The sequence below is a fragment of the Gallinula chloropus genome, assembly GCF_964237585.1.
Source record: "Gallinula chloropus genome assembly, chromosome: 14".
Taxonomy (NCBI): Eukaryota; Metazoa; Chordata; class Aves; order Gruiformes; family Rallidae; genus Gallinula; species Gallinula chloropus.
The window spans coordinates 14,387,895-14,411,607 of NC_140099.1; the positions used below are offsets into that span (position 1 = coordinate 14,387,895).

The 23,713-nt window shown below is 42.7% G+C and overlaps 1 protein-coding gene across 1 annotated transcript in view; it reads right to left on the reverse strand.

The window, feature by feature from the left end:
- The window catches only part of MGA (MAX dimerization protein MGA), a gene marked incomplete at its 5' end in the record, with an annotated part of 50,181 nt that overhangs the window by 18,581 nt on the left and 7,887 nt on the right, over positions 1-23,713 (reverse strand). Inside the window, 12 exons of the mRNA XM_084270476.1 lie at positions 4,187-5,874; positions 7,132-7,431; positions 7,992-8,615; positions 10,725-11,022; positions 12,474-12,994; positions 14,354-14,420; positions 14,844-14,984; positions 15,968-16,191; positions 17,141-17,498; positions 18,092-18,741; positions 19,537-19,635; positions 20,924-21,052. Coding sequence (XP_084126602.1) covers positions 4,187-5,874; positions 7,132-7,431; positions 7,992-8,615; positions 10,725-11,022; positions 12,474-12,994; positions 14,354-14,420; positions 14,844-14,984; positions 15,968-16,191; positions 17,141-17,498; positions 18,092-18,741; positions 19,537-19,635; positions 20,924-21,052 — 5,099 coding nt within the window. The remainder of the gene's footprint in view (positions 1-4,186; positions 5,875-7,131; positions 7,432-7,991; positions 8,616-10,724; positions 11,023-12,473; positions 12,995-14,353; positions 14,421-14,843; positions 14,985-15,967; positions 16,192-17,140; positions 17,499-18,091; positions 18,742-19,536; positions 19,636-20,923; positions 21,053-23,713) is intronic.

Below are 23,713 nucleotides of genomic sequence, written 5' to 3' on the forward strand. Positions count from 1 at the left end.
AGCCAGGGCCCAATGAGAGAAGGAAAAGCATCCTAAAGCCAGAGGTGTGGGGGGGCAGGAATGGGCAAAAACCCCTCCAAACCAAAACTGGCTGAAGAAAAAATCATTCAAAGACACTACTTAAATGACAGAAGTCCTGAATAGATCCATGCCATTACATTGTAAGTACTACACATGCAAGAGGTAGGCGGTTACAGCATTTTCACAAGTCACATCTTTATGACAACATAGCTGTGTTTCATTACATATAGAGCACTCCTCATTCTTGCCTGGTCTTCTGGGTCATCCATAAAGGCTCCTTGATGTTGGAAGCCTCCTGATATTTTCCCTACTGCATCTTATGCAGTCTCGTTGCTGTGGTTCTACGTGCAAAAGACGCAGAGTTTTCATTCTGTTCAAAGCCACAGCCTAAAAACTGCCTTACATTGCAGAGAAAGGAGATGAGCAGGACAGATCAGAAGATGCTGCAATCCAGAGAGTGAATGGGGGGGGAGGGACCCCAAACCAACAAAAAAACAAGAAAAACAGGACAGGAAAACTAGCTCTCTGTAGAAACATTATCATGTTAAAGCTTTTGAGTGCTGACAAGTTACACTGGGCTCACACCAAAGGGCTGAGAGCAATTATCCAGCTACAGCTGTCCTATGGTGGAACTTTCTACATGCTGTCATACTAGAAAATGCAATCTTTTCCATGAAAGATGGGGGGAATAGTAAATACTCTCCACCACCCACTAAGAACTTCACCTAGAGGTTTACAGATCCTGAACATGGACAGATTTAAACAAAATCATTACTTTTTTCACCCTTAGATCTATCAACAAAGGGAAAAATGCTCTAGGATGTCAGTTCCTGGCAGCCTACTGCTGATTCCAGAAGAGCAAACTGCCTGCTGGCAGAGGGTCCTCAGTGACAGTGCTGAGCAAGGAGGAGGGGTAGGTGGCCAGGAGCATCACTGGACACTACCCAAGCAAGCGCCCCATTTCTGGATCTGCCTTCTACACTACAATATCCACAGATCTCAGACAGGGTCTTTATCAAAAGCTCCAAACATGCAAGAGATCATTAAATCACCCACAAAATAAGTCACTTGCACTTTATTTATTAAGCTTACAGTGCTGTAATAACCCATAATAGCTCCTTAGCATTTTAATTTCAGGTCAGAAAAAGGAGGATTGAAAAACATGCTGTAACAACATTTAAAAGCAGCAGCTTGCCAGGCACAGAAGCCATGTCTAAACCATCAAGTTAAAAGGGACCATGAGACTGTCTGTAGCATTAAACACTAGAACAACCCCTGCAAGGTTTTGGCTGAAGTTAAGGAGAACTCAGGAGAACAATTCACACACAGAGACTGTGAGGGCCCAGGCCAAGCAGTCATTCTCAACAGGAATTTTATGCCAAATCGTTATGCCTCTGCCTCAAAGGGCCACCAAGCGTTTTGACATCTCCTCCCAGACCACCACACTTAGATTTCTTCAAACAGGTCCTGACCAGGGTTAGTTTGTTTATACATATTCGTATCACCAAACCCAAGACAATCAACTCTCCTGATGCACTTCAAGGTAGGAAATGCAAAAGGGCAAAGATAACATCTCAGGAAGCTTCTCTTTATGTTAAGTAAGGGAAGAATCTAGAAGTCTAAGCACTGGGAAGTTAGCACAAGGTAGGAAGGTCATCTGAAATGCACTGATATTCAAATTTGAGAAGAATGAAGTCCTAACTGCAATGAATGTGAGGAATGTGCTAAAATCAGAAATGGTAGGAGCTTCTACAGGTAAGCAGCAATTCTCCTGCCTCTCACTGGCATTTTCTGGGGCTTTAATGGCTATTTCCTGACTAACAAAACCCAGTCCATATTCCAAAGCAGTGTGAAAGAGCTGTCATTGCTATTTCACTGGGCTAAGGTGTTACTGGACACACAGGTACACTGTGCTTGTATGTTTTCACTAACTCAATGAAACAGATCGGTATCCTCTAGTAGTCTGTCAGTAAGACCTGACTCCATCCAGCCCATCGGTGCCACGCAGCCTGTCTTGTGAGCACTGGGCTGAGAAGCATGTGTCTCCCTGACAAGTAACCGGCTTACGTATTTAGAGGTAAAGCTGAATTCTCCATTGGGCATTGACATGCAAACTAAACGTGCAGGCAGCAGGCTAACAAACCAAGAACTCATCCAGATTCCAAAGAGGTTTTTACTGCAATTTCATTCCTCAGCTTTACTGCTCTAGAACCAAGGCTAGTTTATTCAAACCTGTGTGAGCTTATGGAGAAGACAAACCCTTACATGGCTTATCAAACCATGGTATTAGTCAAAAATTGCGTAATAGTCGAGGTCCTGGAGCGAGTCCAGAGAAGGGCAACCAGGCTGGGGAAGGGGCTGGAGGGCAAATCCTATGAGGAGCAGCTGAGGGAGCTGGGGGTGCTGAGCCTGGAGAAGAGGAGGCTGAGGGGAGACCTTATCACCACCTACAACTACCTGACAGGAGGGTGCAGAGAGGTGGGCGATGGTCTCTTCAGCCAGGGGACAGGAGATGGGACAAGGGGAAATAGCATGAAGCTGCCCCAGGGCAGGGTCAGATTAGATGTTAGGAGAAAGTTCTTCCCTGAAAGAGTTGTCAGGGCCAGGAACAGGCTGCCCAGGGAGGGGGTTGAGAGTCACCATCCCTGGATGTACTTAAAAGATGGGTAGATGAGGTGCTCAGGGATATGGTTTGGTACAGTTTAACTCAATCTCCAAGGTCTTTTCCATCCCTGTGATTCTGTGATGCCAAAACAAACTTTTCTTATAATCTCTAATAATAATTTTTTTGTTTCATTGACATTTTGCAGAAGAAAAGAAATTAACATCCTTAAAACATCAAACCTGGTAACAGGCTCCTCTGTGACCCAGATACCTCTTTGCTTATTGACACATTCCTAAGACTACCTTGTCTGGAAAGTTTAGCCAGACATCAGGCACAAATAAACCATGGTTCTCCATACTTGATGATAACCTCCTGAAGTTTTTGAAGGCTATAGTAGCCAAACTGTCACTGTCTGACTCAAGACAGCACCAGGTTAGCTTCCAGCTTGAAAGACCTTCCAAAAATCACATCTACTTTCAGCTCCCTCACCTCCGTGCAGTTGAGATGCCATCACCTTGCCTGAGAACAGCAAGCTTGAATAGGAACCGATTAATCAATTGTTCTGGAAGTTAAATAGGTTCTCTAATAGCCAGAGTTCCTGATTTAGTTGAGCTACCCTAGATATGGTTAGAAGTAAAAGAAGTCTCATTTGGTTTTCAAGTGTGGGAGGGCTACATTAACACAAAAGGCCTAAAACACAGTATTTTTTCCAATTCCCAAAGACATTAATATATTGGTAATTTTTTTGTTCTTCAATCTTCTCCAGTTTAACATCTCTTTCCACTTTTATCACATCCCAACCAACAGCTACCTTATTTCTTATGTACATCTGACTCAGGAAACCACAATTCATCAACTTTAAGTAAAAACTCACCATTTCTTAAGTAACATGCTGCTACAGAAAAAGTACATCAATGAGTTAATTGGGGGCTGGATTAATTTTGGGGTGAAATTCGCTGGAAATTCTATGAGCACTAAAATCTAAACTTAGCTTAAGTCTACTAACCACAAAGCTTTTTCCCTTATTCTGTGACCTCTGGAGCTTTCTATCCAAATGTGTAACAACAGCTTTCACACACTGCTTAGACATATTACTAAGTTTCGAGAGGAATTTAAGGAGAGGCTCAAACATTCCTTCCAGAAATAAGTGTTAACTAAGGGTTCCAAAAATTAAGGAGAAAGAAACTGAATGGAAAAACTAGATTGGCTACTACATTTGAAGAGCATAAGTCATATTACAGGAAGTTATTTGAGTAAATACTGGAGGAAGACAACATGCAACGGTTCTGTTGCGGTTCAGGTCCACTATCTGCAAAATGGACAATTTCTAGAAGGCCACTACAATGCTACCTATAACAAACAGGTGTGCAGCTAAGACCAAAGTCATTCCCAGTTGGAACCCTGATCTAGACTTTCTAAAGAAAATGAAGTCCAGAACATAAACATCATATCGTGTCTTTTGAATCCATGGGTTGTGACATGCTATTTGACCAATTTAGGACAAATAAATACATAAATAAAAAAGAATTCCCCTTCATAAATAGTTAAAATGCTTACCACCACCTTTTCAACATCTACTTCCTCTTCACTCGGGAAGTCAGAAGCGCCATCTAGCATCTCATCAGCAGAATCATCAGTTTTTTCATCCTCATCATCCTCATCATCATCTTCCTCTTCTTCCTCTTCCATATCATCCAAAGTTATCTCAATACTGGGCATAAAACTCTTTTTGTCATTCTTGGCTTCCTGCACCTTCTGTTCTGGTGTCACCAAGTCACTTTTCTCAGCTGTCTCAGCTTTGTCATCCGCCTGGCTTTTATTTTCTAACGTTGGAACAATGCTAGATATTTTGCTCCAGGAACTGTTGACATGTGCTACGATATCATGACCTCTTTCCACTCCTTCCTGACAATCAAAAGCATCTTTCTCTTTGTTGTTACTGCTCTCCTGCCCAGCCATGCTGGCTCTGCTGCTCTCAGTACTGCCCGTGCACTCTTCCCCCGAAGCAGCATCCTGCTCTTTCGGAGCACTGCTCTCCGGCGTGCTGCCTTCTTTGTCTCCCAGGCTCTCTGCTTCTGAAGAGTCCTTGCACTGCTCCCCTTCTGTATCCGGCTGCAAGGAATCGCCCTGGCATTCCTGTTTGTTCTGAGACGGTTCGGTGTCTCTCTGTTCTTTCTTGTTCTCCAGCTGCATGTCCTGCTCTTGTTGACTCTGTGATGACCCAAAACTTGCCTTGTCCTCCTTCATCTGTGTCTGTGCATCTCCTTCCTTCTCTTCGACCGGTTTCTCCTCCTGTTCAGCATGAATTTGTTTCTTCCCATGGTCCTTCAGCTGCGTAGTCTCCTGATTCTCAAGATGTGAAAAGCCCACAGGAGCAGCTATGGACTGATCTGATGACCCACAAACAGTTTCAGAGTTAGCTGAAACAGCCTCTACTACAGCTTCAGGACTGGCAGAATCCTCTTTCTCAGCAGAGGCTCCTTTTTCTTCCTCGTCATTTGGCTTCTCACTGATGTACGAATGGTCAGACGATACAACATCTATGGAAACATCATGCTGAGAAGAGCTATCATCACAGGAACTCTCTAGCACCTTTGAGTCCTTCTCCACTGCCTCTAATGTAGTGGAATTTCTATCAGGTGTGATCGTGACAGATGCTGACTCTTCAACATTATGCGACTGGTTAACTGATAACTCATTTTCTTCTTGTTTACTATCCAGCACCGTGACCTTGGACTCCGTGACTTCAGTGTTACCTGAGCGTGACACATTCCCATCATCCTTCTGCTGAGCAGTACCTGAGTCCTCTTTCTTGCATATCTTCCTGTAATCCTTCTTCATCTGAAGAGATGCAAAATGGTGAAGAATGGAGTTTGGCACAGTCTTCTGCCCTGGGAGCTGAAGTAAAGCAAAGCTACTGGATTGTAAAGGTATGAGATTAGCAGTGGTAGTTGGAAGACTACCTGAACTGCATGTTATTTTAGGCTCAGAAGCTGTTTGATTTGTCACACTGCTAGTAGCAGGAGAAGAGATCCTCAGAGTCAGAGTGCCTGCCTGTGACACGAAGCTTGTTACCGAAGGAAGAACAGAAGATGCTTGAGTGGTTACGTTAGATGTGGGGGATAACTTGGGTGCAGCAGCAGTTTGTACAGCTGAATTTGTGGTCGGAGTGGAACACACCGAAGTGGGAGACACGGGTGACTCGGGAGGCTTCGAAGGTGTAGTGAACCGGATTCCTACAACAGATCCTGTGAGGAAAAACAAAACATCAACTACTACTTCCTCAAACCATCTTCTTTCCTTAGTTTTAGTATTTGATGCTGTGCTGGAAGTAGCCAGCATTCTCAAGGATCACCTCAGACCACAAGTTCTCAGTGAACGAGCTATAAAAAGCAGTATGCAAAGACAGGCAAACTGCAGAATTTTTATATGGAACACCCCAGTAGAATGCATGAGGTGGCTACTACAAATACTAAAAGACCACACAATTATACCATAATCTTTTTCATCCTAATAAACTCTTCTGTGGCATCTCAGAACCCCACAAAACAAGGATGAAAAATACCACTGCTGGCAACAGTTCCCCTTGCACTTTTCCCAAGCCAGAACGGAATTCAATGACCCTCCTGACTGCTCCTCTCTTACATCTACCTCATGCTCAAACCTCAACTAAGGCCCTGGATCATTTTTCCTTCTCTCTACAGCTCTGTCATCTACTGTGCTTGCCCTCTCAAGTCTGTCTCTCCAATACCACACTGCCTCCCTCTCCACAAGATGCTTCTTCATTAAGGGAAAACAGAAGAAAAATCCTGCTGGAAAGTAACCATGCATTTAAATAATGTTTTTGTTATAAACATGTTTTATTTACAAATATATACATCAGTATGCTTAACAAGCACCCCGACCTGTTTTCTGATAGATACCTGCAATTTCTAACTCTTCCAACCCTGTCTTCAACTATGCACCAGAGAAAGAGCTGAAAATCATACTAATTTTAATTTTCACACATTAAGGAGGAAAAAACCCAGCAGTTTTGGTCTGTAGCATAACATCTCATGGGAATATCTGCCACGAAAGCACTAAGAAACCTGCAAACCCAACAAGACCAGGGCAGCACATCCAATGAGACGCAGAGACCAGCTCGTTCTTTTTACCTCCAACAATTACTATTTTTGAATCACTGGATGTACAGAATTGAAATTCTGACAGTACAATGGACACAGCTCCATTGACACACACACACAGAGGCCCTTCTACTTGCCACACAGAATCCCCAAATTTCAGTGACTTGGCTATTAACCACACTATCTGTATTTCAGATACATGGTAATTAAGTCGCACCGTGCCTGAATAACGCTGTATTCTTCAACTACTTGTGCAGAGCTATGTAAGGCTCTGTTCAATTAGTTCCAGCAGGAGAAAGGAGCATCACAGAGACATTTAATACATTGTTAATTTCTAGGTGAGACACTAGTCAGTCAAAAAAGAAACGCTGGATTTTGTACCTGGATTATGGAGCATCACTGGCTGTGCATTAGGCTGGGCACCTGCAGCTCGAAACTGCTGCAGAGGGACAAGCTGAATTATCTGCCCATTCGGGTGTCTGAACAGGTTCAGCCCACCCGCGCTCCTGAGAGGCTGAAGAACCATCCTCTGCCTCGGAGAAAGCTGTGTATTGTTTAGCGGTCGCAAAGCGGGAGATGTCTGATGCACCGGAATCAGCAGCAGCCGAGGTCCTAGGGGCTTGTCTGTTCCAGGAGATAGCTTCGGGGGAGTCTGGCTTACAGCTTGTGGAGCAGCATCTTCTGAAACAGTTTTAAAGTTACACAGAACTCAGCTTGAGAGAATAGCCAACAAACAGCCATTATCCTTAATGAGAACAAGCACAAATGTTGTTGAAACAATTGGACCTCTTTAAATCTTTTTGAAAGCATTTTAGCCTCTTTTTATTCACAGAACACACAAAGAACAAGCCAGGCCAGAACAGCCTTTTTCATGCAGTTCCATCAACATTTCTCAACCATGACTCAGAAGACTTCCACGCTACTCCATACCTACCACTATCTTGGGTTCCATACAACCCATGACATTCTAGCACTCACATATGTCTCTATGGGCCAAGAAGTGATGGGAGACTTCCAGCTCATTTCATAGTAGTCACTGACCAGATAGCTACATTTCCCCCCCACCCCCTTACTGACTCATGGCTCATTCTGGAATAAAACAAACAACTTCAGAGATCCTATTTTGGAAAGAAGATGAGGCAAGTCAATCTATATTTAAATTGGGTTCTGCAGTTGCAGACTGTATTTCAGCTGTGAAGGAGGCAGGATAAAAACATAAGTCCAAAGCTCCCAAGCCTTACCTCTCTTCTGATTCAGTGAAGGACTGGAATTAACTCCTGACAGTATAACTGGAACAGAGCCAGCAGAGGAAGTTGGTGTGGTCACCACAGATGAGGCCATCGCAGTTGTCGTCAGTACAACTGTAGAAGTTGAAGTTGTGACAACAGGACAAGTAACAGTTGGCGTTGTTACTACAGTTTTAGGGAACGACGTAGTTGCTACTGGTACAACAATCCCCGTTGCTTTTGTTACGCTCACAGTGGCGGTAGGAGTGGTGGGTGAGGAAGCAGTGCATGTGCTGGCTGCAGGAGCAGCTGGGACTGTCATCGCAGGAGCAGAGCCGGCGGGTTCGTTAGCTCTTGGTTGGCTAGGAGCCGTCACAGTAGATGCTGCTGTGCTGGTACTTTCCACAGTGACTGGAGCAGTGGTGTTCGCTGTGGTGACCGCAGGAAGGACTGTGCGCTGAGCTACAGACAGCCCTGAGGGAACCATGGGAGCAACAAGCATCGGTGTGGGCTTGACACTGAACTTCTGCTGTGCTGACAGCGGCTGGCGTAAACTCGCTGCAGGAATCTTCTGCTCTAGCGCTCCGGCTTTGTTCATCACAAACTGTGTGAACACACCACCAGGCGAGGGTCGGGCAGCTGCAAATAAAAAATTGCAGGTCAAAATTTTAATACATCTCCTCTTTGCCTTTCATGAGGCTCTACAACTGTCATTTCAGCAGAAATTTGAGTTTCCATCTCCTGTGTACCTTGAATTAAATGGAAACCTTGATGAGTCCTGAACACGCCTTACATATTAGAAATATGCCTGCTTTATTCCATTTCTATAGCTTTTTGGGTTTGCAATTCCTCCTGGCCACACAAAAGAATCAGGTCTTGAGGGGCTGTTCTTTATCATGCAACTATGAACAGACAATACAAACTACAGCAACAGGAAAGCAAACACCGAATTGAAATAATAGGATCGAACCATTTTCAGAACACCAGGGTGTTTCTTCCCCATAACAGCTTATGTAGTCTTCCTGTTTTCACTGTTCCCTGGTTTTCATCCCCATTCTACTCTATCCACATCTTAAACGGCCATGGGGAAAGGAGGCAGGAGGGAGATTAGGTTTGCCAGGTCTCCTCATTGCAGTGACACTTGTGCATCTGAGGACTGGATGGGACAACATCACCAATGAGAGAGTCACTATTGGGAAGATCCCTTCACAGAATCAAAAGGTTAGAAAAGACCTTTAAGATCATCAAGTCCAACCATTCCTGTCCTGTGCTAAACCATATCCTTAAGTACTTCATCCACCTGTCAAACATACCCAGGGTCGGTGACTCAACCCCCTCCCTGGGCAGCCTGTTCCAGGCCCTGACAACTCTTTCAGGGAAGAAGTTCCTCCTAACATCTGATCTGACCCTGCCCTGGGGCAGCCTCGTGCCATTTCCCCTTGTCCTGCCTCCTGTCCCCTGGCTGAAGAGACCATCGCCCACCTCTCTGCACCCTCCTGTCAGGTATTTGTAGGTGGTGATAAGGTCTCCCCTCAGCCTCCTCTTCTCCAGGCTGAACAGCCCCAGCTCCCTCAGCCTCTCCTCATAAGATGTGCCCTCCAGCACCCTCACCAGCCTGACTGCCTTTCGCTTTCCCTCATCCCTTGCTCTCCAAGGGACCAGAATACTGCATCTACATCACTCCACATCCCTAAAGATGACTACAACAGCACAGAGATTATGGAGCAAGCCCAACTTAAATACTGTAATTTACGCACGTAGCATTTTTAGCCCAGAATATACCAGACTGCTCTAACCATATGCAACAATCCCTTCCCCCATCAATGAAATGCTGCCAGCTCTTTAATGTTGCATCCACACATAGAACAAGAGGTTTTATTACATGACAAGAAAAACAACACGCCCATTTACACGGCAAAGGAAATTTGCAGAAAGAAACAGAATCAAATCGATCAGAAATTAAAAGGTTTGCCAGGACACAGGTAACATCCTTTTCTCTTGCAAAAGCTTCTTCAGATCTTGAACATGTGGGAATACGTGGATGGGCACTAGTTATTTTTTGGGGGGTTTGCTTAAAACTCATGCAAAATCTAATAGTTAAATGCAACCTCCTCTCCTGCCATGCTGGTGTGACCATTTCAGTACCAGCTCAGACACAAGTTCCACATGTTTCTTCCGATTACTCAGTCCAACCCTGTTTAGCTTGTGAAATCCAATGAGTTTAGAGGCCAGCGTGGTTATTGGCTGCACTGCTATTGTTTCGCTACTCCAGATTTGGACCATCTTGTCTTTCACTGTTGCTTCAATGCATCTTTGCTGGTCACAAGAATTCCAACTGCAAGTGCAACATGATCAGAAAAGCTAACAGCGAAGAACCACAGCTTAGTGATCCTTTAACCATTTTAAGTTAAACTGATGCTTGATGAAAAGCAATTGAAAATCATAGTAAGGAAACTCTCGAAACAAAAATCCAAGCTTAACATACAGCGTTTCTCCATCCACTCTTCCTTGACTCTTGAAAAATATGCTTTAGCAGCATTAATAAAATAACTAATAGTCAACACCTGTAATCTTTTTCTGAAGTCAAAATAAACCATTCTGCTTTAAAGAGGTTATTGCAGAGGCAGTTTTAGGTAGGCAATGCAGCCAAAGGCTGCATGCACTGTTGCACAGAAATCAACAGCAATGCTGTACACTCTTTATTTCAGCTTCAGGCAATTTAAAACACAGTAATAAGTTCCAACCTACCTATCTGTGTCTGTGCTGGGACATGGGTTTTCAGAGTCGTCACAGTGGGGGTTGAAGTAGTGCTGGTGGAAGATGTAGTTTTGGGAGTTGATGTTGTGGGCACCTGGGCTGCTGGTGTCCCAGAAGCAGTTGCTTTAGCACGGGATGCTACCTTGTAGATCACAGTACTGAGGGTTGAAATATCAAGTACTGTGGGTTGCAGCTTGCGTGTGATATAAGCTGCTAGCCGATTGGCGGGATGTAATGCCCCCATCTGTCCCAAAAGCAGTTTGGCCTGAGGATACCTTTTACCATTAACCTGAAAAAAGTGGAAAAGGGAAATTTTGTGAAAAGAATGCTAATTCACCACCTCTGGAGAGGCGTTTCACTCCCTGGGACTTCCAAGTGTCCTTTCAAAAAACATTGCAATTCAGAGTGGGAATTCCTGATTTCCTTACTGCCCAGGAGAACTTCAAACAACTCTCTTATAATGCAGATTTTAGATGCTACTGAGACTCTCACACAGAACCAGAGTCCAAAGAAGCATGTGAAATCACTGAAATCAGTGAAACTAGCACTCACTTTTCCTACTCCTTACTTATGCTACAGTCCTGAATAAAAAACAGGTTCCCAAATTTGAGGACAATTTGGATGAAATTCTCAAACCTAATTAAGACCTAGCATCACAGAAGAAAGAATACTTATGTGATATACATTGGGACAAAACTCTGAAGATCTTGTAAAAGCTTTATCAGCTTTTTTTTATGCATGCTGTCACTTGGTACTGTGGTTAAGGTATGATTAGTTAATGAACTTTGAAATCAGAGCTGTAGTGGTAACTGCCTACATGGGAGAGAAGAAACAACAGCTTTCTGAATGTCAGGCTTTATATGCCTACTGTCAGCAGAAAGTTTTGGTAGCGTTGCATTTTACTCTCAGGTTGTTTGAGAATGCCTTTTTAAAAGCCAAGTATGGTTAATATGTTATTAATGAAGTCTTAACTCCTTTTATCGTTCAACTTCTTATTTTTAAAAGAAGTCTTCCCCATTTTTTTCCTCTCCACTTGCTTCTCTTCGCAAGGGTGCCATATCTGCAAATTGTCATGAAAATAAATTTCACTCTTACTTTCTAATTCATACGCCTCCTCTGCAAGCGACGCTATTATATGTGATGCTATCAAATGCCTTTGATGGAAAAATATGGTCATCCTAGCCCTACAGCTCCTGCCACCAAGTCATAATACCAAGCTGGTGGCATGAATCTACAGGGAACGGACTCACCTCTGAATTCAGGATTATAAAGTCTCCTGATGAACAACATAAATCCCGCCAAGAGGACGCGGGCTGTTAGTGAAGATTAACAGTATGCTGCAGCAAAAAGCAATCTAATGCTTCCCAGTTTTGTCCCAGTGCACACTTCCTTAGGAAATGTTCTTTGTTGCCTCTAACAGCCATTCATTTAGAAGGATTATCTGTCGAATTCATCTGTAGGAAGTTTTCCAAAGAGATCTTGAGAGAGATTCTGTACTTGGGCCACCAAGACCCAAATGGCCAAAATGACAAGCTAAACCATCAGATTTCCTCTTACTGAGTCAATCTTGAAAGGGACAAGCTTACAGAGAGGCAGGAATGCTACCAGATACTAAGAAACCTTGTCTGGGCAGGCAAAAGACTAGGTAGACAAATTAAGATAGTGTTCTCCTCGTCATGGACTTCTGGGATACTGGATGAAACTGAATCTAATCTCCACAGTAAAGGCAGAGGGACCCACCTGAATCAAGCCTGTGGGGTTCATATTAGGTTTGCGTTTGTAGACGACCATCTTTCCTGCAGGAGAAACCCTGGCATAGAAAGGCAAGCCTTTGCCCCCAGGCAACTTCTCCTGCGCTTTGTCCAATGTGTCTGACCGCCAGAACTCTGGACTTTCTGGGGTTTTGCACGATGGCACTCTGCTATCAGGAGTCTCCAGGACAGGTATCTCAGGCTCCTCGTCCTGGTGCTGGTAGGACGGCATTGAAATTTTCACTCTGGAGTATAAAGGAGGAGGGTGGTGGTTGTCATCCTTGGCCTTGTGTTTCGAAACCCATTCAACTATGAAGCTACCCACTTTGAGGCACTGTGGCACGTGACGGTTGGTATGCTGTGATAAGATGGTCAAGATCTTATTGTGATCTTCCTTCCAGTTGCAGTCAGAGATAATCTCGATAAGTTTGGTTTCATCTGGAGTGGTGTGATGAACATAGGAGGTGGAGGAAGAGTCCCCCTCACTACGGGAAGACCACCAGCTTTTCTCTGAGAAAGAATTGAAATAGGTTTCTGCAATACTATGGCATTTTAATCACCTGGATATTCAAAACAATTTTATCCTGCCCACACCTCCACCCTTGTCTCAGCTGCAGGGCAACAACTAAAAGAACTGTTCAAAGCATCACTTCCCCTTGCAGAGCTTCACAAGCAAGAAAGAAACTCACTGCAAAGCTAGTGTAACTATTCTCCCAGTTCGTTCCCTGCAGCCACGTTATCTCAGGTCATATCCCATTGCATCACAAGCTAAACAAAGCTGGGTTGTTTCAGTACACGGATGAAAGATCTCCAAGCAATAACTGCTGGTTATTCAAGAGATGGTACTTTGCTCTTGGGCCAGAAAAGGCCCAGTGTCCTATAACAGCACAAGGGGCAAGCATGCCCCTAGCAGAGCTGTCTTTCGCAGATGTGTGACAGAAGCACGACCTGTTGTTGTCATTAGGAATCCAATGTCGTTTTTTGCAAAGCTGTAAGGATGTTGAACCCTGTGTCCTGGCCGTTTTAATTTCACCTACCAATTCACCAGCATTTCCCACTACTTGTATCATTTTTTCCATTCCCTTCCTCAAATGCAGAGTGCGCTGTTGTATACATTAAACAGGGTGAATATTCAGCTCTAAAAGGCAGCTGTATTTCATTAGTGGATGACACGATGCCTCTAATGTTTGTAACGTGATTTGGGCCCCTTTGGATTGAAGGAGAACACAGATGCCTAGTCTACTTCTTTATGAACTAGAAACTCAAACCCAGTAGACATAACATAGCAAAATCACAGTTCAACCCTTCAACTTAAAGAATTCAACATGAAGCAACACCAAACAAAACACAGGCACTTCCCTGTCCCACCAGCCCTAAGTGGAGAACAGAGGATCCCATCCTTGCAGTGCCATTTGGGTATTAATTAATTCTTCAGTAACTATGAAATAATAGTGAAGGAGGGGGCAACCAAACCAAAACGCAAACCCCAGATAAACCAGAAGCAGCAATCTTCATCCCTTCCCAAGCACCTAGTTATCACTCTTGAAGACAAACCTGCCATGTAATATTAGCATTTATTGCTAAACAAGCTACTGAAATTCTGGTCATTTTAACCTCAGAGCAACAGCAAGTACTGGGTATTTAAGCTGCTGTATCTCCCATGTGACACGCACACAACTGTTCAAGAAAACAGGAAACTATAAGCACATCACAAGATTTTTATTGACAACCATAAACGGGCTCCCCCAGAAAATGGACTTTTGTTTAATCAACAGCTGCAACTTCTTAAACAAATACAGCCAACACAAAAACCCCACAAAAATGTGGAACTACCAAGAGGTTGAATTATACTCAAGACTCTGCTCTTACCTCCTGACTTGTCAGCGTCTTTGTCTGTCTCACAGGTTGCTTTCTCAGGAACCAGAGCTTCCTGCTCCTGCAGAAGGAAAGATGTGGGAGGAAAATATTCATCCTCTGTATCTCTCTTCTACACTAAAAACTGCACCACAAAATTAACTGGCCCATCAAACCATCACCCCAAATCATAAAACATAGGCTAACTTTGACAATGTTATAATCTTCATCTTAGAACAGCTCTTTTAACAATGAACACTTCAGCCTCACATGATAATGTGCTTAGTAGTCAGAGTTTGCACAGACAAGACAGTTTTGTAACAGTAACAAGCTGTGTCCCAGCACTGCTAGGCTGTTTAGTCTCCGGGCTCAGCAGCCCTATCAGCACTAAATGCAAGTCAAGCCCCCAGATCATGCAGGAGTTTCTGGGGAAAAAAATTACTTCAACGTTTTCAGGATTTCTGGGAGTTGTGCGATACATGCTAGTTACAGCGTGACTTCTTACCTTTACACTAGAACTCTGGGCATCACTTTTGGCTTTTTGTTGCTTTTTTGCCTCTCTTCTGTGTTCATACAGTCGGACCCTTGCACAAGTCATCATTCTTTCAAAGTACAAGTAGACAGGATCCTTGTCTTCCTCTCGAATCTCACAAACAGACAGAGAGACACATTACATTCATGAAACAGTTTTGCCTAAGCAGGGAAACGAGTCCTAGGGGTCATGAATTGTTTAACATTATCTGGTATACATTAAATAGCAACTCCAGTATGTTTGTTGTTCAAATGTAACTAGACTCAACTCCACTGATGTTGCTGCTTTTGTTAGATATTGAAGTGAGGGAGGAGTCAAAGGTAGATTCTTCCAACACTGGCAGTGTAATCTCAGACAAAAGGAAGATTTCCAGAACTACAGCGAACTCTGTGTGTCTGGATTCCTTTTTTTTCGTTTGCTTTTTGTCCTGGCCAACTCACTGGCTATAACAGACCGGGGAAAGGAAGATGCACTGACAGTGGATGAGGTGGCTGGCTAACTCCATCTATTCCAAGAAAGTCTTTCTTCCTCCCTGGTCTCAAGTTGGTCTGACAACTCAAAAGAGAATTGTTGCTGTCCCGTGCTGAACTGCCTCTCTCCAACCAGCCCCTTTTATGGGGGAAGTGATGTCAGGTGGTGTGGGAACAGCCAGGGTTGACTCAGCTCACCTGTGCTGGCTGCTTGAAAAGGTTAACTCTGGCCTGGCCAGAACCAGGACACTTGTTTTTACAAGTAATTAAATCATTAGGCTATATTATGCAGCTACTAACTGACATAAACATTACATCACATTGCCAGAAATAGCAAGTATTACTGCTCTTTTAAAATGAGGCTACTAGTGAATCATAATCACCTTTCACTGTCTGCACATTGCTACAGTAAATTCTTGAAAGAAGACACAGTTAAAGATTTATATACAGTCAATTCATCCTGACTTACCAACATATCTCCGAGCAGTCACACTTAGGTAGGCTGTCGTCTCTAATTTCACCTACAGTGCCCTAGCACAGAAGCTTTTAGCAGTGTTTGGTTTTATTTTCAGTACAAAGAAGGAAAAAAAGCCCCCCAAACCCGACGCATCTATTTTCTGTTCTTACCACTGGATTGGGCTTAGGAGTGTACACTCTGCCTGGTTTCATTCCACTGGAAGATCTATGCTTACTAGAAGGCAATACTTCAGAGTTGGGCAGCACCGTAGATTTAACTTGCTCAATAACAGATGGCATTGGGATGTAAATTGGCTCTGGGTCTACTTCACCATCTACTTTCACCCACAATGGACAATTCCTAATAGGCTGTTCTGGCTCCGAGTCACAGATAGCTGCAAAAAGGGAGGAAAAACAAAACCAACTTACTTCTGAACAAAGCAAGAGCAGAAATTCTCATTCGAGGCTGAGGACTAGCCATGCAGGAATCGCCTGTTCATACTGACAGAACACACTAATGGTTTTCTTGTCTCAAATCCTAGCCCAAGGTGACTGGGATTTGTCCACAAGAAAGAGGCAATAAAAATAGAATCCTACACTAATCATTGTTTCTCACTTGTACTGTGATAGCTGACACAGGGAAACACTGAACAACTCATGATCTTCATTGATGCTACACACTGAAAAATGACAAAATACCCCCAAACTTCACACCACAGCTCTATAAACGACTTCATTTATTCCAGTGGAGTGCCAGGTAACACTGTGTTTGCTTTATAGCCATTGCTAAAAGTACTACTAGCAAAAACCAGGAAATGTAAATTTATGTTCAAGTTCTGCCCATTTGGTTTTCTGAGCATGCCTTAAGCCAGACCCGAAACTACCAAAAATCACTGCATTTCCACTGGAGTCAATGAACTGTGTAGCTACACACAGCAACAGAAAACACAGCTCTAGATACTCACTTGATAAGAAGGAAAGAAAACACCACTATGACCATGAAGATTATCAGAAGTGATAGCACCAATTATCTCACATCCTAAGTCTTTAAAGATACTTGGAGTTGCGCAAGAGTTTAAATCATCGAAAAGGAGCTCCAGTTACTTGCTCACAATAAACAACTCAGCAGTGCTCAAACAGCTGATCAGATAAGTAAGGGTCAAAAAAAAAGGGAAAAGGCATTATTTCCCTCTTGGCAGCTACACAAAAGCAGAGACTGCAGACATCTCTTGGAATTCCCTCACAAATTTTGGATTTAAAAACGGCATTGCTGCTGCGTCCTATTAAAATGCCCACCAAGACAGATGGTTTCTCCAAAGCTGTAGGTTCCCCAGCAATACTCACAGTATTCCACCCTTTTCCTCCTCTTCTTCTCTTTCTGCTTCAGTTCGTCTTCCTCCCTACCACCCTCCTCTTCCGCATTTTCAACCTCTTGCTGTTCTTCCTGCCTTCCACAGACCATGAGATTTCCACGAACGGCCTTTTTCATTATTTTCTTATGTTTTGATCCTCCCTTCACCAACACCACTTTTCTCTTCAAGCAAGTACAACCAAACATACAGTCTGGCCTGCGGCAGTGGGTAGGCTGACGCTTCTCCAGCGCGAGACTGGCACACACACAACCCAGCCGACAGAAATCATTATTGCAGGGAGGTGCTCGTCGTCTGATTATCTTGTGGATAGGTTTGCTTTTCAGAGAAGCCTAAGGGAAGTTTTAAAGTATATGGTTCAAGTTTCAGTAAGAGGAAGTTTTAGTTACATTAAATCAAGTCTCTGCAAAGCTGTGACTGAAAGTTCATTTAAAATAACCCCTCCAACTATATGGTGAACAACCACCCCACAACAAAAACAGAACAGGAGAGTTTGCATTTCACGTCTTCTGAGGCAACTTGAGACAGCTAAACCATCCTGGCAGTAGAGCTGGATGTGAAGAAAGCAAAAGAGTTTATCATGACAACCAAATATGACCAGGATATTTCTACAGTTAGTTCAAATGAAAACAGAAGAAAGGAAAAAAGTGACAAATGATAAGGAAATGCAGCTACTGAATAGAAATGGCATCAACCAGATTTTTTTTTATGGTGAAAATTTTTGAGATATATTATGACTTGTGTCAACATGCTGTTTTCACACCCTGCTAAGTCAGCACTTCTCAGCTTTCTCCATGATGTCTAACACCACAAAGGAGCATCCTGGCTTCTGATGCTCCTTAGCAGCTTCGGTCTTATCTTCTGCACCTACCTGCAACACCACTAAACGCAGAGACAGAACGGAAATGAATGACTACAGATCTACCTGAGCTGTCAGCAGGGTTGCCAGAGAGACGTCTGCTCGCTCCTCTGTAATATAGGTCCGTGGCTTGCCATCCCAGACAGCGCAGTCTTCCAAGTCCATTAACTTCACCTGAGATTTAGACAAACCTGATAGACGAGCCACTTGCTGCTGCTGTGGTGCTTGGCGCAAACTGATCTGCTTTGGAAAGGTGTTTTCATCCAGAGCTGGCACAACAAGGCTATCTGCTTGGTTAGTCAAGCTGCTATTCGAGGCAGCCTTGGCAGCCTTTTCCCCTGATGCTGAAGAGTTGTATTTTTGCTTTCCAGAAAATGGCGAAGGCAGTATAGGCTTGTAAGATGACTTTCCTCTACTGCTTGCAGATGTCTGTCTGCTTTGAGTCTTTGTCTTTCTAGAGGTAGATGACAGAGCAATGGGCCTGAAGGTGTAAGATGTTGATGGAATTACGGCAGACTGCTTCTTTAAAACACTGTCTAGTGTTCGCACATAGCTAGTGCTCTTAGTGGGAAGCTGATAGACCACAGGAGAAGCAGGTGTGCTAGAAGAGAACCCCATACTTGTTTCCATCAACTTCCCTTCGTTTTCCAGGTACTCATCCAGCTTGTCACTACAGAACGCTGAGCGATTCTTCAGGGAACCTTCTGAACTGCCACCTACATAAATAAAGGGCACTTTTAACTAGCTCGGGGGAAAACCCACTGACAAATCTTACAGTAACTAAGCACTATACAAGTAACTATCTCTGTAAAAATATATATGCAATTCTTTTAGAAGAGTACAACACGGGCACGCCATATATAATCCATGCTGAAAAACACACAGCTGACCAAACAACCAGTTTTATGGAGCTTTTAGATGTGTATTTGTTCACAAAGGCAGTAAGCCTCCCAACAGGCAGTGCTTCTATGCAACTTGCCTTGAACATCTAGCCTACCTGGTAAACACCAGCACATGTGGAATACCCCAGCACCACGCCATATGAAAGCGCAAAAGTTACAGTGTAATTTTTAAATCTAAATTTAAAAATTCACAAAATGCCAAATATTAGTTTCTCCCTGAAGTAGGGCAAAGTAATCAACAAATACACCAATATAAATGAAAATTACTGTAGCTCATTAGGGTCCCTGGGACAACAGAATTCTGGAATTACCATACTTCCAGGTAAACTCAAAACTGATGAAGAAAACCAAAACTGTTACAGCTTTGATCTTCACTCAAGCAGTCTGTGTAAAACAGAACACATGTAGTTTTGGGCTTTTTCTTACTCGGACTGTTTATCTCTTTCCTCCATTCTGATCACAGAAGCATAATTTTAAAAAATTATTAAAAATAAGTCTTTTATTAAGACACAGACATTAGCAAATCACAAGATTAATTGGAAGATTAAGCAAAAGGCCACATGTTGGAAATATGTATGCTGATCCCTCTGCCCCCACCCATCTTTTTACCTTCATTTCTGGAAGCACCATGAAGCTTCCCTCTCCAGCCTTTGATTTTTGTGAAATCATTTGTCTTCCCTGTCCTGGAAACAAAAGGAAATCCAGTATCTGGAAAAGAAAAAAAACTATCCTCAGTTTATGAGCCAAGCTTGATGGTATCAATGTCCTAGCAAACTCTGCTTATCCATCAGGGATATACGAACAGTACTCAGCAAAGCCAATCTCCCTACAGAGTCCTGCTGTATGGCCACGTCTTCTCCTGTATTTTCAGGTTTAGCCTCCTTAGCAATGGTGTGAGCAGATGACTCCAAACCTCAAAAGGGCGTATCAGCTAAAATGGAACAGGCAGCTTTTGATCTGATCCTGCCACCTCTGTCAGTAAGGAAAGTAATTTGAGTCTTTCCCCTCAACTGAGCCAATGACTTTTCTAAGACCTGTGGAAATTTCCATATAATGTTTCCTGTTCTGCCAAATTCAGCTGAGTCTCAATTAGGGGTAGAGACAGGGAATAATCACAGAAGGCAAACAGCAACATTTCTGTCAAGTTATCCATCAGCTCAGAGAGCTGAGATGGGATGTAAAAATACTAATAGGGATCCATACTTCTAGGCTAGAAATAACTGCTTTTGACACAGAGCCAACTGAGGTCTTCTGAATTGAACCTGCTTCTTTTGCAGCTTAAGCAAAGCTGAGATACAATGTCTGCCTCTGTAACCAGCTCCCTAAAGCAGCAGATTAAGAAAGTAATCAGAATATTAAGAGAAAAAGGTAAAGCAGGAAAAGCATAAGCATCCCGACATTTTTTTTCAAAACAGTTTATTATTAGAAGCAATATCTACCAACAGTATTGGCATCACAGTCACACTACAATGAGAAATGCACTTCTTCAGATACCAAATAAGTTTTAAAAAGCACAATCAGTCAGCCCTTTTATAGTGATTATCACTGAGTTACAGGTTGGCTCACAAGTAGTGCCTCAAGCTCTTCTGGGATGTTCTGAACCTTAGCTCTGTGTCAGGAAGCTTTTTTTTTTTTCTTTAAAGAAACACAGATTTCTTCTTAGGCTTTTGTTGAGCAGTTTGAGAATAGTTAATGCGCAGGTTTACATTTAAAAATCCAGTTCCAATAGACAGAACACGCCAGTAAACAACAAGGAAGACAGATACCATTACTAGATCACAACCACCACAAAAAGGGAAAACTGAAGACCATCTGAACAGTTACTCAGGACTCTTTGGCCAGTAATCACACAATGATTTAAGGAAGCTCTCAAATTTTGCCATTTTAATATGACTTTAATCTCTTTAAGATGCCACATTCAACTGCATTGCCCACCCCTTCCTTCTGTTCATTGAAGGTAATACTTGAGATTCCAGCAACTTCATGTTCTACTCACCTGGAGAATTGGGATTGGTTCCTGAATAGCTCCACAAAGAGTAATTGGAGTAGGAAAGAGGAAGCTGCACACCCAAGTATTTCAAGTCAATGCTCATTGTTGGATCCACAGAATTCAACTTCAGTCCCACTGCAAGAGGCAAGTATCAGTAAGTGTCTCAACGCAGCAAGATGTTAGGATAAAGAAAGTAAAGGTATTTACTAAAAAATAAACCATTTATACACAGCCACTTCTACCTTCCACCAACATTTTAAAGACCTGAAAAAGAGCAGTACCAAGTACACTTGTCACTTACTTGGGTTTACAGAAGGTATGCGTTAAAGAGTATTTTGGGGAACTGGAAATAAAGGGAAAAATTGAACTACCTTCCATAGTTTTCTTGATTACTACTGAAGTTTCCACAGAAATGTATTAACCAAAGTGCTGCAATACTTCTCACAATAAAACTTGTTTGTTTTTTTGAAGTTAGCACCTTTTACATCTTCGAAGACTAGAGTTACTACCTGAACCCAACTCAGCTGGCCGCTTGCCATTTCATATCACTGCATAATTACCAAACCTGCCAATGATACTTAGGCATTCCCTTCCCTCCTGAAAGCTCTTCTTGTGCAAGAACATATACCACGCACACTTCAGTCAGCAATAGGAAACAAGGGCAGAGCACATTTTAATTGAGGGAGTGGATGTGGTGTTTGGAAATTACGGTATTCATGAAGCTGTGTTCAGACAGCGCGCTCAGGGCCAGTTCATCAAATGATCCATATCTCAGTATGCTTATTTCTTCTTTCCAGGCTTGACACTTTGCAATAAAACACAGGTGTGTTTTTTGGATGTTTTGTTGGGTTTTTTTTTAAGCAGATGTGAAGAAATGGCTATAAAGAAATTAAACAATCCATGTTGTTGATGCCACCACAAATGCTTGTTTTTACAAGTAATTCAATCATGGGGCTATATTATGCAGCCTGTAATATCTTTCTTCATCAGCTCCATCAAAATACAAACTGAAAGACATGACTTGGTCACAAAAGCTATCTATATCTACAGCATAAAATGCTGAGGAGGCAAAAATCCCCAACGATCAGCTAATAAACCCAACTTAGTACCTTTTTCGTAAAATATTGTTACACTGAAATCAAGAAATTACTGTTGTCAATCAAACTCAGCTCAGTCTGGACTTGCGAATCTCTCTTTGCTTTTTAGTTCCAGAACCCTACAAGTGCTGCTCCTGTTGGCAACAAGTCTGAAATTCATATTTAATATGTGAATTTTGAAACTGAAAGTGTATGATTTGACAAGGCTCAGGAGATATCAAAAAGTATTTGCACATACAGTAGAAACCTTACTTTAGCAGTAAACATTTATGCTCATAAGCAGCAACAGGTACCTGATTACTGGCAGCCCAAAAACAGTCAGCATGGAGCAAATCTGAACCTTGCTTATATAAACCAACACCATTAACAAAGACAGTCTAGAGAGATACAGTTTCCAAATATACATCAGGAAAATGAGCAGCAAGTAAAGCCAGCATTTTATATAAAAACATGTTGACAGACAAATGTCAAGATGCCATCCATTGCTCTTCAAACTCAATTTAGAATACAAGAGCGCAGAGTTTTTGACACTCCTTATGAATTATTCTGTCACCTTCGAACACAAGGGTAGCTTTGTTTAACACTCAAAAGCAATAATCATGCATATACAAAAGCAATTGTTTCAGTTTAATATTATGAAGTAAGAACCACCCAGATAAAAAACAGGGAGTGACTCAGGTAAGTGCTACATGGCACAAACGCTGGCAGAATGAAGAGAACGAATGGTAACTGTGTGTCACCACGTGTGACACACCAGCTGCCATTGTTATCATTCCCATTATCTCCCAAACTGCCAAATGCCAGTTGCTGCAATCAAATAGTAGCCAGTCAAGAACCATCTCCTTCAGAACTTCCTCTCTATCCAATGTAACTGCTAGATCTGAAGTACAGTGTGTGACAACAGTGCCTTTGATCTCCAGGAATATAATAAGGGATGCAATTAGCTGAGATAGAAGAGGCATCCCACAGCACTCCCATACTCCTGCAGGAGCTTTCCTTCTAACACGTTGTTGAAATCCCTTCCTTCCTTCTGCCTCTAGATTTTAGAGACACTGAAACTGCAGGAGGAAGTTGCCTCCTAAATAGCCTCAATCACCATTTTCTTCACCTCACAAATCAACAGTAATTGTGGAGAAACCTAAGCTGCTCAGCTACACTGTCTAGAACCAAAAGCAGAGTTTAAACGGTTGCAAAAAAATGACAGGCTAGTTCTCATCATACTCTGTGCATAAATCATTCAAGATAATCCAGGGCTCTTCAAAGCAGAAGCTCTGTGAGGACCCACAATAACTAGTATGAGAGTCAAGATCAGTATTTAGTCTCAAACACCCACTACAGCATCATGGTCTCCGAAAACTCCAGGGCCAGAACCTCAGGTGCAAAAGGTATGACACTTCCATTCAGATCAATTTCTTCATCATCTGCCCCCATGCCTATGCTAATCCCATCAGTCTCAAGACTCACTGAAGCCTTCCCCCATCATCAAAGAGAACATTAAGTTCTGCTATGCAGAGCCCTGACTTTTTTTCCATCTGACCTCAGGGCAGTATCGTATATAAATGAAAGATCACAAGCCAGAAGCACCTTGCTTGGCCCTCTTATGTGGCTAGCAAACCTGGACTTACATGGACTCAAGCAGCAAATGTATTCGTAGTTAAGCATTTATCTCTAGCTCTTCTACTACCAGGAAATGGCTATT